Source organism: Vanellus vanellus, assembly GCF_965231255.1.
Source record: "Vanellus vanellus genome assembly, chromosome: 1".
Lineage (NCBI taxonomy): Eukaryota > Metazoa > Chordata > Aves > Charadriiformes > Charadriidae > Vanellus > Vanellus vanellus.
The window spans coordinates 175,243,912-175,258,175 of NC_138905.1; the positions used below are offsets into that span (position 1 = coordinate 175,243,912).

General features: G+C 44.7%; 2 protein-coding genes across 2 annotated transcripts; one reads left to right on the plus strand and one right to left on the minus strand.

The window, feature by feature from the left end:
* Window positions 1-560: 560 nt before the first annotated feature.
* LOC309680844 (cis-aconitate decarboxylase-like) lies at window positions 561-1,487 on the plus strand (the record flags this gene model as incomplete). The annotated part of the gene is made up of 1 exon (XM_082494594.1): window positions 561-1,487. One exon carries the CDS (start codon window positions 561-563, stop codon window positions 1,485-1,487), a length of 927 nt encoding a protein of 308 aa, XP_082350720.1.
* A 1,663-nt stretch (window positions 1,488-3,150) lies between these two features.
* Window positions 3,151-8,875, minus strand: LOC309683263 (glutamine amidotransferase-like class 1 domain-containing protein 3, mitochondrial). The gene is made up of 4 exons (XM_082497492.1): window positions 8,719-8,875; window positions 6,895-7,066; window positions 4,788-4,992; window positions 3,151-3,438 (listed from the first exon to the last, which is right to left on the minus strand). The coding sequence occupies exons 1-4, from the start codon at window positions 8,824-8,826 to the stop codon at window positions 3,246-3,248; spliced, it is 678 nt and encodes a 225-aa protein (XP_082353618.1). The 5' UTR covers window positions 8,827-8,875; the 3' UTR covers window positions 3,151-3,245.
* Between the last annotated feature and the right edge of the window lie 5,389 nt (window positions 8,876-14,264).

Below are 14,264 nucleotides of genomic sequence, written 5' to 3' on the forward strand. Positions count from 1 at the left end.
GCTCTCAGCAGGATGGCATCACAGGTGCCAGACTCAGAGCAGAGCCCAAGAAGACAGGGTGTGCTTAGGGGAAAGCCTTGACGCGTGGGATGGAATAGATGTCTTCTTGTTGTTTTCTGTGCATTCCTCCTACCACTTTTGCTGAACTGGTTCACAATAACAGAACTTGCCTCCCTCAATATGTATAATTTATAGATGACTATACATTATTTACAGGTGATTTATAGATGACTATAAACTGTGAGGCTTTTGTCATTACTCTGGTCAGTATGCCTTGAACTATGAGCAGTTCCAATGTTTCAATTGCGTTCTGGGGGAAGACCTATTGAAAGTGGCACTGTTCCAGTTCAACTTGTTCCTGGAGAAAAGCGATGACTTTTTCCATTAGGACCTCACATGAATTCTGAATGTGTGTTTCTTTATGGTCTGATCCGTCTTCCACAGCAGTGGAAGGAAATTGGAGCTGGTGTAGATGATAGTGAATTCATGCGGCTTTTTGAAATATAGTAATGGAGAGATTTTGTTTTCTCAGGTTTCACCCACCGACCGTGGTTGGTACGATGGGGAGTGCAGCAGCTTGTGCTAAACTGCTAGGTCTTGACCGGCTGAAATGTAAAAATGCCTTGGCTATTGCTGCCTCCTATGCAGGTGCCCCACTGGCTAACGCAGCAACCCAAACGAAGCCTCTTCACGTTGGCAATGCTGCCAAGCATGGACTGGAAGCAGCTTGCTTAGCATCACAGGGCCTTCAAGGAAGCAAACAGATCTTAGACATGGAGTCAGGGATAGGTGCCTTTTACACAGATTACAACCCACAGACTCTGCCAACCTTGCAGTCCTATCCTTGGCTGTTGGACCAGCAAGACGTGGCCATCAAACGCTTTCCTGCTCATCTTGGAACGCACTGGGTGGCTGATGCAGCATCTTCTGTTAGGAGGAAGCTCATGGAGAGCCATGACAACTTGCTCCCCCTTGATAAAATTGAGAAAGTCATTCTCAAAGTCCCAGAGGTCAAATATGTGAACAGACCCAGCCCCACCTCAGAGCACGAAGCTCGCCACTCCTTCCAGTTTGTTGCATGCTCTGCTTTGCTGGATGGCAGCATGTCAGTCCAGTCCTTCGCCAGTGAGAACATCCACCGGCCAGCCTTACGGGAGCTCCTCCGCAAAACACAGCTGGAGCACCCTCCTGATAACACACCAAGCTTTGAGAGTCTATACTGTGAAGTGAGCATCACACTTTGGGATGGCAACACGATCAGCGACCGCTGCGATACGTTCTACGGACACTGGAGGAAACCTCTGAAAAAGGAGGACTTGGAGAAAAAGTTTCAGTCCAATGCCTCCAGCGTCCTGCCTCCAGAAGCCACAGAAGGCATTGTAGAGACTGTGTACAATCTGGAAAAAGTAGAGGACTGTTCTGTACTAAGTATATTTTTATCAGGACAGTCAGCTAGAGCGCTTTCGGAGAAGCTGCACTTCCTTTGAATGTTCCAACTGACAGCTAGACGCTGTTCACAAAGCTAACACAAAATTCAGGACAAACCCTCTTATTTAGTGACTGAAGCACTTTTAAATCAGCCATGCTCAGTCCAATATTGTGTTTTTTGACTAAGTAAATAATTTAGCGATTACGTGCACAGCTCAGTCAGGCTGAACAACAGATCCTCCGCTGGCACAGTCGGCTTCAATTATCTTTATACCTCTAGAGGCAGAGCACTGCTTGCGCACAAGACAAAAATTTCACTTCTGCCAAAAGAAAAAAAAAATGTCTGTATGTTCTGCTTCTGCTAAGCAACTCCATAAAGGAAATCCAAATGCTGGAGGAGTATGGAAATGCTGTCTCCACGAGAAACATCACAGTGAGAAGGACAGGGAATAAAAGCCTTGGTATATTTATTTCTGTAGATTCAGCTCTAAAGCTCTCTTGACGAGGCCACCCGCTTCGTCAGAGCTTTGACGTTTGTGCTAAAATAAACACGGCATACACACAGAGTAGTAGTACTTGACACTCTGCGACAAGTCAGGCTTTGCTGTAATGATTGGGTTTGCATCGAGAAGGTAAACATTAGCACCCTTCCTGATCACGCCAGCTGCAGAGCAAGAGGACAACTCAACACTCCGTCATAAAAGTGTTATTTCCCAGTTCCAGCTTGTGGCTGCTCTGTGGAAAACGTTTGTTCCTGCTGTATTCCCCGCTCCAGTTACAAGGCACTTGCTCAACAAGACATGATTAGCACTAATTAGCGATGACTCGTTTAGATTACTTCAGGCACTGCAAAGCATGGGCTACAGTACACTTGTTATGACTGACAGAGACCTGTGAGCATCAGAATGCTTCTTATGCTGAGACAATTCAGTGTCCACAGTGACAATATCTACTTCCTTTGATAATGAATTCTGGGAATTTTTAGTTCCTTCAGGAGTACAAAGCCTTGCCAGATTGTGCCTCTAAGAGAGGCTGACAACCTTTGCTCACATTTGTAAGATTAAAGCATGTGTTCTAACATACGTATATAATGTACCTTCCTTAGGGCACTAAAATACATACGCAAAAAATCACAAAATAAAGCTAATTCATTTTACCAACTAAACGTCAAATTGTTTCATTTATTAGAGCAAAACTCGTGTATTTTCCACATACAATGTATTTATTTGTACTTAAGCCTCTGACTCTTGGTTTATAAAGTTGGTTTATCTAGGGGGCTCTGCAAAAATTTCAGAAGTCCAATAGTTATACTCACTTAAAGACTCGCAAGGGAAATAAAAAAGAAACAAATAACCACGTTCTTTTCTTTTTCCTTTCTGATTAGAAAGAATTGAATTACTCACCTATACTGAAGGTATACAGACTCATTTACAGCTATTTCACCTGTAATTATAGCTGGATAACACCGAATGTGAATTACTGATAATCATTAGTGATAAAACCTCCCTGGACAAGGAGGGTTCCTACATTATCTTATCAAGACTGAAAACATTCAGATTCATGGGGAAAAAAAAGGGGGGAAAATCACCACGATCACAACCTTCAGCACATGCTCTCTATTTTAAAAGAGAAATAAATAGGATAAACTTAGCAATAACCATTGGATGTATTACAGATTTTTTAAAAACCCAGACAAACAAACCAAGAACCACAAAGTTTAATAGTTGCATTATTTTATTAATACAATCAAAGGAAGCTAAGCTAAATGCTTATGCTTAGCTAATTTGATGTCCTTGCAGAAGTCTGTACGCTTCCAGTCAGGCAAGTTTCAGGACTTCTTGTACCATTGTTCCAATTCCATCAAAGATTTCATGCAGAGGAGCCTTGCACATGAAAGCACAGGTAGTAACTATTTTATTGGCTTTATCCACATGGGATTCATTTACATTTTTGCAAATGTGCTTACATCCAAGCTCTGCTATAGCAGATGCCGTTTCAGCATCAGGAAACCTGTAAATAAAAAGATTGTAATTAACATAAAGAGATGATACAGCCATAAAGTTCTACCAACATAACTTGAATGAGAGAACTACAATAATATTTAAGTGACTCTTTAGCTGATGATGACAAGGGAGTCAAACAGACTGCCACTGTCAGTTTATCCCACGGACCTATGGACATAAGCGATCTGACATCTTTGAAACAAAATCTGAAATGCAGAGCCACGGTATGTCAGAAGGTACAACTGTCTTTTTAACAATCTTTCAATAAGTTTACAAGATGAAACCAAGTGCAGCCATAACTGATCCCCAAAAGTGTGAGAGATGCCAGCTGAACTTGCAGACACTTTAGACCTTTTCCAACACCTCCATACAAGGTCTTCCACTGGGATTCTGCAGATAATTTTAATTTTTTTTTTCCTGAGGATAAGGCAGGAATGGGGGGGTGGAGGCAATCCCTCACTACTGCTGCTGATAAGAAATTCCATTTGGAAGTTTTATCATGAGTTGACAGTCCTTGAAGCAGCACTGACTTCTGCCAGGCCCCATTCTCATCTACCTCCCCTAAACTGGCCCCAAACCACTACTGCCAGAAAAACCCTATTAAAAAATCTCTGAGCAGACAAAACCACACAGGTGCAATTTAAACAGCCACTCAAATTACCACAGGGTACCAAATTTTTGAATGCCAGCTGTGCAGACGCCTATTCTTCATTTGCATACTAGCAACATGAATCACGACCTTCAAAGGCACTGGGTAAGCAAATTCTGTCTCTCACTTAATATGAGCTAAAATCTATCACTCAATTACCGTCAGTGTAACATGAAAAAAACAACTTGATATCTTTGGTCACCTGCGTGTTTGCACAGGTAGAATTCTGTAAAAGTAACTTTGTTCGGTCACTTTCAGGATTGACTGATCCAGTGACTCATTAGCACCCACACAGCACAGTTAAGCCAGTGCAGGAGCCTGTGTTACCTTCGGTGGCTCAGAGTGATGGCTCAGGCAGGAGACAAGGCTACCTAGAGTTTTCAGACTATTAATTGTAATGTGTTTGTGGATGTTGATATCATAGAACATATCACAGACTAAAGTATTTCTGAATTTAGGGATAAATTGTTCCAGCATTGCAGTGTGCATCAAGTCACCTGACCTCATGCAGTCAGTCTATCTGCGCTGAGAGTTCTGCGACTACTATTATTGTGCAAGTAAAAATTTGAAATAAGTGAAAAATGTCACTAATATGTTACCCAAGGTTTACTGGCACCAGAGACCTCAGACTTTTGCACAGAAGACTGGCCATTTCCTAATCCGAATTCCCACCCATTTCCCCCCATATCCAACCATTTCCTTCTTACCTTCCATCTACGTTTTTATCTTGGCCGACTGTGACCTCACAACCAGGGAAGACTTTAGCTGCCAGGACTGGCGATATACAGCACAAACCAATGGGCTTTTTAGCACTGTGGAAAGCTTGGAGTGTGGAGTTCACGTGCTCATTGACAGTACAGTTCTTGCCATCTACAGCCCAGGAACACAGGTTCTTTGCTACACCAAAACCACCTTAAAAAAAAAAAAAAAAAAAAAGCTCAAATGTAAGACTGCTAAAAAGCATTACATTCAATACTAGAAAGAAGTTCTCATTTTTTTACAATATAACCATGGCATATGTAGGACTCTTAAGTTACTGTACTGAAAGCTTTCAGCACATGAAACATGATGGGTTTACAACATTAAAAGTTTAACTGCACATTTTTATAGCACGTATGTTACATAGGCCAGAAAGCTTAATCTTACTTCAATGTGCAACAAATAGACAAATATGAAAACTCACATTCATTTGCTAGTCACTGCAAAAGCTGCACCATCTGATATGCACCCCTCAATAAACAAGAGAGAGATCAGAAGACAGACCAATGATGGTTAAAAGTAGAAGAGTGTAATTCACATGAATAATGCAAACAGTGATTTGACTCTCTACAGCAATGCACTCTCAAGTCTTACTTCAATACTTAAGCAATTACAATTATTTTTGAACTTAAAAAAAAAAAACATAAAGGTTAACACAAAACCAAAATGGATATTACATAAAAAGGCAATGATAACATATGATATTGAGACATACCACCAATACACCAATGATAACACACCAATGATAACGTAATTTCCTATTAAAAATAATGCTGAATTTGCTTTCTAGAAATTAGTTATAACAATCCTTTACTTGCATTTAATCTTCATTTAATTGCACAAGCAGATTATATTTTATAGCACTTTCACTTGCTAGATTTATAACCATCAAAATGATCAAAGTAAAAAGGTTATTAGTAAGTGTAACCATCCATTATATTTGATTCCTTTTGGAATGTGCAGAACATCAACTTTTCTGCAACGAACAAACAGAAATTTCCACAAGTATTTCAAGGGACACCATCAAGAAGCTTTGCATTTTTAATATTTTTTCCTTCCACTCTTTGCTCACTTTCGAGTGTTATCTGGAATCTCTGAGGTAAGATTTTAATTTTCAAAATTAATAAGGTTTATTTCCCTCTAATAGTTATTACAGCAACCCCCCTGAGCCTGGGTTATAACAGCATGAAATTAAAGTGGAAAATATTTGCTAGCCTCCACTTCGTGATCAGCCCTGATGTCACCCCACCCATTTTAGCGCTGGAAGTATGTTTCTGTGTTACACACGCTCCCTCTGCTGGCCTTACAACAGAACACAGTGTAACAACTTGAAAATTAACGTTTAGTCACAATCGTGAAGGCAGTATTTAACAGTACTATGAATATTCTGGAAAATGATCTTCAGCAAGTCCTAATTTCCTCGTGACGCTTTGGTTTCCTCATTTGTAAAGTGATTACAATTACCTCCGTCTGAAAGGCAATTTTGTTGTCTATAAATAAAAAATTATCTATAAATAAAAAAAAAAAATGATAAATGTATTTAGTATAACTTTATCAGCAACAGACTAGGTATGCAATTAAAACAAAATGTGCTCACATCTGAAAGGGAATATAAGCTACTTGACAACCTACTATTCTGCCAACAATTTCAGAGGCCCTAAAAATCAGGCATTGCCACTTAATGTCAGGTTCTGGCCTTACTTTTCTACCCTGGTCAGTATTCTTGTCCGCAAATAGGTATTCAAGTTTTCACAGTCTTTACAAAGAAGGAACGATGCGATGTATTACCTAACACCAAAAGAACACTCTGGCATTTTACATTAATGAACTAGAAATTAATAAATAAATTGAGATGACTTGACAGCCCGTGAGAGCTTGCTAAAACATTTTCTCTTCCTCAAAAGAAAATAAGTAAGTAAAAAAACCCCCACATAACTCTCAAATTCAAGAGTATAATTCATTCTCTAAATGGATTTAAAAATAAAGAAGTAGAGGGGCAAAGCAGTTATCTGCAATTGAAAAAATGACAAATTATTTTCTTTTAAAAGCACTTACCGGGGAAAATGACCGCATCGAATTCACCAGCTTTCAGTTCAGCCAAATCCTGAATGTTTCCTCTTGCCAATCTGGCACTTTCAATCAACACATTTCTCTTCTCTTCTGCTGGACTTCCTTTTAGGTGATTGACTACATCCCTTTGCTCAATATTGGGGGCAAATATCTTCACCTAGAATATAGAGATGAAGCAATTTTGTGAACGTAAACAGAAGTCATACATATCGGTCACAATAAAGATCATTTAATCAAAACAGTTTTTGTTCCTGAAGTCTCTTATCCAAGAGAAGTTGATCCACGGGATGGATCTATTGTATTAAATTACTAAAGTGACAGATGACATATTAGGATGGGCAAACCCGGCCACCCTCCCCATCCTATTCCCGCAGCTTTTTGACAGGAATGCATTCTTACGCCAACATTAAGCTTACTGATCTTGCCAGGGCCTGCCTTCCCTCTGCAGATAAGCCCAAGGACAAACAGAGCACCACCATTTACACCAGCAGCCTGACTGGACACACGGCTGAGTCTGCAAAAAGGCTGCTCTTAACTGTTACGGGATCCATGTGCTAAGAGAGATTTATAAAAAAAAAGTTTAAAAGATAAAGATGCAAACTTTACAAGCATTTCCTGTGCAGACATTAGAGTTACTTGCTCTCCTAAAAGACTGAAAGCAGGAAAGAAAAGCAAAACATAAAAGAACCTATTTTGGTTAGGCACAAAAGGGGAAAACTACATCAAAAATATAAAGCTCTGTGACAGCTGGACTGCAGGGGCTGTTTTCACACATCTGTTTTGATGCTTGCTTTGCAGACTTCTCAAGCTCAATGCTTCAGATAACTTTAGAGAGCACAATTTTGTGCTAAATATAGGAGTGCTGTTGTTACCATTGTGAAGGTGACCACCTTCCGCCATCTGAAGCGACAGACGGGAACAAAGCACACCATCCTGACCCAGGCTTCTCCATGGAACCCATCACCGAAAAAAAAAAAAAAAAAAAAAACAAAACAGCCAGCAGAAAACAAGCAGGCGAACCCCAGTGAGGGCGAGCGCCTGACTTCTGCAAAAGCGATCGGAAAGCAGATCAAGAATTTTAACCGGGGCCTATCTTCAGCTGCTGACAGCCTTCAGTGGGGACAAATGTGATCAAGGGAACTCTCTTGTGAGGAAAGGCTGGGAGACCTGGGTCTGTTTAGCCTGGAGAAGACTGAGAGGGGATCACATCAGTGATTATAAATATCTAAAGGGTGGGTGTCAAGAGGATGGGGCCAGACTCCTGTCAGGGGTGTCCAGCGACAGGACAAGGGGCAACGGGCACAAGCTGGAACACAGGAAATTCTGTCTGAACAGGAGGATAAATTTCTTTACTTAGAGGGTGGCAGAGCACTAAACAGGCTGCCCAGAGAGTTGTGGAGTCTCCTTCTCTGGAGAGATTCAAAACCCGCCTGGATGCGTTCCTGTCCAGACTGCTCTAGGTGGACCAGCTTTGGCAGGGAGAGGTTGGACTAGATGATCTCCCGAGGCCCCTTCCAACCCCTGCCATCCTGTGATTCTGTGACAGAGGAGCGGGGCGAGGCCTCCCGCCACTCCTGCCTCGTGGGTTCAGCCGCCTGCCTGTGACCGCTGCTCCTGTCAGGGGGGCGTGCGCGCCTTTGGGGAGGGGGGGGTGACAACAGGAGGAAGGGAGGGATAAGATAAGGAGACGGGTTATGGTTGAATAGGCTTTGGGCCGGGGTTCCTTGGCCGCTGAGGTGCGCAAGGAGACAGGGGAGACATACCTCCCCCCGACCCCAACCCCGCGCCCCCCCCTCCCCCCCCCGCTACCTCCGCGCCGCCGCGGCTGAGGTGCACCAGCGCCGCTGAGGCTTCGTGAATCTCGCTGCCATCGAAAACGCCGCAACCGGCGAGAACCAGGGCCACCCGCTTGCCCATAGCGCCCGCCCCTCTCCGGTCCGGGCAGAGGTTGCTCAAACCGGCGATTCCGGGCCTGGCAGCCGCCTCCCTTCTCCTCCTGCTGCGCCTGCGCCGCCGGGCTCCGCCTCGGCCTCCATCTTGTGGCTCCCCCGTGGGGCGGCCCGCAGCCGGCGGGCTGGCAGGGCCTGTGGCTCGGTGTCCACTTTCGCCAACCGGTACCGCGGGGGCTCAGCCTGCCCCGGGGGTCTGGTATACTCTGCGCCATTCCAGGCAGGCGGTGCTCTCCTTCCTGTCTACAAAATGGGGGGGGGGGGTTAAACGTCAGGGGGAAATCGGAGGGGAGGGGAGGAGGAATTAGATGCTTCTTCAGCTTTAAACGAAATGGGCTCGGATGTATTTTGGGTTTCATTTCTGTTCTAGCCTGCTAAGCGCAGCGGAGAGGTGACGCAGAGACTGTGCTTCTCCGTGACCCTCACAACACTGCTGTTACACATTTGTGTGCCTGAAGTTGCTCTGCTTCCAGTAGGACCTCACAAAGGCTCGATGGTGTGCGTGTGATGTTGTTTTTTTCTTGATTTACACATAGGACTGTAATGGTGTAATGAGTATACTGCACCGGTACAGGTTAGGGGTTGACCTGCTGGAAAGCAGCTCTGCAGAGAGGGACCTGTGAGTCTTGGTGGATAAGTTGACAGCAATGTGCCCTTGTGGCCAAGAAGGCCAGTGGTCTGGGTTGCATTAAAAAGACCGTGGCCAGCAGGTTGAGGGAGGTCATCCTTCCCCTCAACTCTGCCCTGGTGAGGCCACATCTGGAGTACTCATCCCACTCATGTCCCCCGTGTTATGTCCCTGTGCCAGCTCCATAACTGCTCTGGCTCCATGCCATGGTCTAGCTCCAGCTTGCTCATCCTATGCCCCTACCCTGCCTCTGTGACCTTGTCATGGCCCTATGTGTCTGTCTCGGGTCTGTGTTTTCGTGCCAGCTCATGACGTGTTCCTGCCCTGGCTCTGCATCACGCTGAAACAGCACGTGATGACTCTTCTATGGCCTGAGCCCACAACCACAAATAGCAACAAACGCATTTCACATGCAGTACACCTCTGAAGCCAGACCTTTATAAGGTGTGAGGACTCACCTTGATGGGAGGAGAAACTTGTCAGGGCCCTGTGTGCATTAATAGCTCTTAATTACCTTGGCCAGCCTTAGCTGGGGTGTCCACCCACACACCCTCTGGCCACTGACCCATGGGCTCCGTATAAACTTAGACGTGACCTGAGCTATGCCATAGGTGTGCATGTCCAGTCCTGTTTCCTGTTGTCCTGACATGTGGGCTGGTCTTCCTGCACAGACTGTGAACCTCTGCTGCAGGTAGCCTCATCTTCAGTCCTGCTTCCTGGATGGACCTTGGACACATATTATAGGTAGCCTTGGGCTTGACTCTTACCTTGCTGTGTCTGGGGCTGTTGCTGGATCCAGCCACTACTACATACCTGTTGCCATTCAGAAGCTTCAGGACTGCACTGTGGTCACAGAGGTCACTGCCCTTGCCTGCACCATGGTCACCTCTGCTCCTGGCTTGTCCTCCTGTGCAAAGCAGCCCTATTCCTGCTGCTCCCTGACACCCCTAGAGCTAGCATAAATGACAAAAGCTGTTACCTGACTTCAGATAAGCATGTATTTGAAGTGGGGAAGAGGATTCACTGCTCTGCTGTGTGGCAACTCCAGAGTTAGGGTGCCAGGGCACAGCGAGGGCTGGCTGCTCCCCAAGAGGAGCTGAGCATGATAACAGGGCAGGCGCCTCACCAGCCCGGCCCAGTCCCACCCCCCTGAGCAAGGTAAGCAGGGCACCTCTGGTGGTAGCAGTGAGGTTCCACCAAGAGTATGGTCACTAGGCAAGTCCACGGTGATGAGGTAGATCCAAGGTCGAGCTGGGGATACAGATGCGTGGCATGGGGTCTGCATCAATGGGGTATGGGGCTGAGCCCAGGCATGGCTGCAGTGTAGCTCAGGTAAGAGGCAAAAGCCTCAGTTTAAAAGCAGCTCCCTAGGAAAAGAGGAGGGAGTCCCTGCTGAGGTGGCTCAGCAGAGCTATTTGGGAGAGCCTAGGCAGCAACGGTTTCTGGCTTTCTTCACAACAGCTCTTATCAGACCTTGAGTGACCAGCGATACAACCTGAAGGGGAGAGTGTGCCCTAGGCCTTGACGTACTGTGCCCTTCAGGCTTCAACTCCTTGAAGTACATCTCTGTCCTGGATTCCAACCCTTTTCCTCCTGCTGAGGGCTTGTGAAAGATGTTTTCTCTAGAGGAAGTCCTGCTCTGAAGGGCCTTAGTTGCCTAACAACAGATTCTCAGATTATCTTAAATTTGACTTGGACAGCTCTTTGTATTTCACAGACTTGCATCCAGTTGACTCATCAAATCACTTATACCTACCCTGCAGTAGATCCCAGAGAGTTCCTCTCAGCTTAAAACTCGTGATGAATTTCATCTGTATCCTTATCCCAGCCCTTATCCTACCTCTCAGGTTTCGGCAAAGCAACTCTGGAAGTCCAGCTTGGAAAGAAATAATTTCCCTAAGATGCCAGACAAAGCAGGGGCTGACCTGCAGTCCCAAACTGAACCGCACGTCTGTCCTGAGCACAGCCCTCATCCTAGCTCTCAGGGTTGAGGAGGACCTGAGGGGAACCCTTAGCCCTACCTTACACAGTCACAAAGCCCAGCCATTCTCCTTTCCTGTAGAAAAAGACATGGCTTTCTCCCACCCCAACGCACCATTCAAGTTTGCATCTCAGGCTATGTGGCAGAGCATGGGTGAGGAGGAGTCCTGTATGTGGCTCCTTTTCTCAAGATGTCTTCCACACCCCTCAAAGGCAGGGAGGATGGACCTCAGAGTGATGAACTCCTGTCTTTCAGAATGCATATATATATATATAAAATATATATATTTATATGTATATATATAAATATAAACCCCTGTAACTTTCTTAATGATTAGCATATTGCCAGTATATAGGCTGGCAGATGTGCAGCTGAGGGTGTAAGCACCATCCAGAGATGTCCATTTTCATGAGACAGGAGCTATTACTTCAGGTTCAACAGCCTCTTTGCTGTGACTTTGCAGTGTGATGACTCACATAGATGTTCAAAACTAAGCCAGCTGTTCAAAACCACAACTTTTGGCTGCAGCAGTGGGTTTGTTTTCCCCTTTCTCTCTGTTCCTTCTGTCCTGTCACTCTCAAGGGCAGAGACGGAGAAGGTACTGTTTTATAACGGGAAATCATTGAGAGTCTTCTTCCTTGTTTCAGGAAAATGTTTGGGTTTTCACTAATCAAAAGAAAATACTCCAGGAAATGAGAGATGTTTAGGAATCCTGTCACCACCAGAAGTTGATCTTTGTAGCCAATCTCAATCTTTCCTCTAAGCCTGCTAGTGGACAAAGATGCAGATCAGCTCTCTGGGTTTATAAAGGGCACTTTGACATGTTTCTGGATAATAAACAAGACATCTACTGACTCAGAAATTGTAGACGTGTGAGTTTTTTAGCTGAAGTATATTTATTCACAAATTTATTAATAATTTATTTTCTATCTTAAAACATGGTTCATGACATAACTTAGGTTTTACGAGAATTAAAAACAGAGTACTGTGCTGCAAAAGTTTCCTACTGGATGCAATGAAGTGAGATACAAAAATTCTATTAAAATGAAAAAAAAAAAAATCAATAGCTTTGTCATCTTAGCCATTTGATCTGACAGCTTCAGCAACCACAGCAGTGCCTGCATAGAGACTTAATAGTCCAAACTGCAAACCTATGCTGAGCCAGGACTAAGAACCAGTTCATACTGTATTTCTAGTTTGGCTAACGAGCAGTTACGGCACCTTCATTATGTCATTTCACTTCCCTGCATCCCAGTTTCATAGAAGGGATAAATTATGCTTCCCTTATTTCATAAAGCACTTCCAGCATTACACATCCAAATCTCTAAAACTAGGAATTACAGCTATATTCCACACAAACATACAACTTTTTGAACAGATGAAAGAACTGGCATCTTGTACTACACTCAAGGTAGGAAACACGTACGAGTAATAATAGCACACTTTATTTTATAAAGAACAAAACCAGAGCTTTACTTCAAAGGAGACACAAATAATGTGCATGAGATTAAAATGAAATATGGAAGTAGAGGTATGTATAGATTATGTATACATGCATGAAATTAATGTATAGTGCTGAACAGCATGGATTTTAGGGATAAGCAGTATAGAATCAGGCAACCATGAAGCGAGATACAGAAAAGTTGCTGAAATTAAAGATTTTATTAGCTGTGCCATCTTACGGTTTTCTGAACAGGTTTAGTAGTCCCAGCATTACCAAAATGATATTCAGCAGCCTATCCTGCATTTTTCTGTAGGATGCAGGGTTTTCCACCTCCAATTTTGTTCGAATGTAGCCTAGCATAGTGCTGACTAGAGAACTGACTGTTCGTTAGGGGCTTATATGCAATGAGCAGGGATGTTTCTCTGGTTCCTGATAGTCAAAAGTCCACTGCACAGTTACTGTTTACCCAGTGAACAGCACACACAAGCGCTTTCACTACGGATGCCAGCTACCAAACTGAGCCCCCTGGACTCTGGCACCAGCATAGTTGGTTTTGAGCTCTACAGAGCTGGAAAAAGCCATGTTTATTGCAGGGATGCTGCTGGCAAACCTGTCCTCGCTGTTTCTCTTAGTCAGAATTCATCTTAAAGATAGTTCTTGCTATTGTTGTAGAACCGAGAGAATAAACTGCTACATAACCCCCATGATGCGAGTTGTCACAGCCTGAATGAGTGTTCTGGAATGGGTGACGGGTATATGAACTTCGCTTGAAGCCCTGAAAGGCTTCTGGGCCACCAGAAGAGGCTCAGGGCTACACGGTTTATCACAGCAACAGCCTTTCAGCCATTTGGCGAGGCCTCACCTCATCGTGCCGGGTCCGCACCCAGTGGCCATCCCTCTCCGTGGACCCTGGTTGGAAGGATGGGCATTTGATATCTGTTTTAAACCGGCTCCAAAGCCATGTTTGCAACAACATACCAGCCTGTTAAAAAAAAAAAAAAAAAACAAAAACACACCAAAAAACCTTCAGATAAATTACAAGAGCGTCTGGGTCTGCAGAAAACTGAAACCGTAGTTCAGTCAAGTGACGGCTTTAAGGGACAATTCAGCACACGGCTGGTTTTCCTCAGGAGGAGGAAAAAAAACAAAACAAAACAACCCCTGGGTTTGTTCAGGACCCTGCATGTCACACGGCGCCCTCCACCTCCCGCCTCCCGGCGGCTCGGGCCCTCCGCCGGCCGCCGCGGGCCCTGTGGGCGGGCGCGGGGGCGGCCTCCTTCCCGCCCGGCCTCCCTCAGTCCCGCCGCTTCCCCCGCGGCCACCGAGGCCCCGACTTGCAGCCCCGTCGCCATG

Excerpts from the sequence above, each read along its gene's own strand:
- LOC309683263 (XM_082497492.1), bottom strand. The coding sequence starts at position 8,826 with ATGGGCAAGCGGGTGGCCCTGGTTCTCGCCGGTTGCGGCGTTTTCGAT. Across the intron at positions 4,993-6,894 it reads CGATGCGGTCATTTTCCCCG|GTGGTTTTGGTGTAGCAAAG; the intron begins GTAAGTGCTTTT and ends TTTTTTTTTAAG. Across the intron at positions 3,439-4,787 it reads GATAAAAACGTAGATGGAAG|GTTTCCTGATGCTGAAACGG; the intron begins GTAAGAAGGAAA and ends TTTTATTTACAG.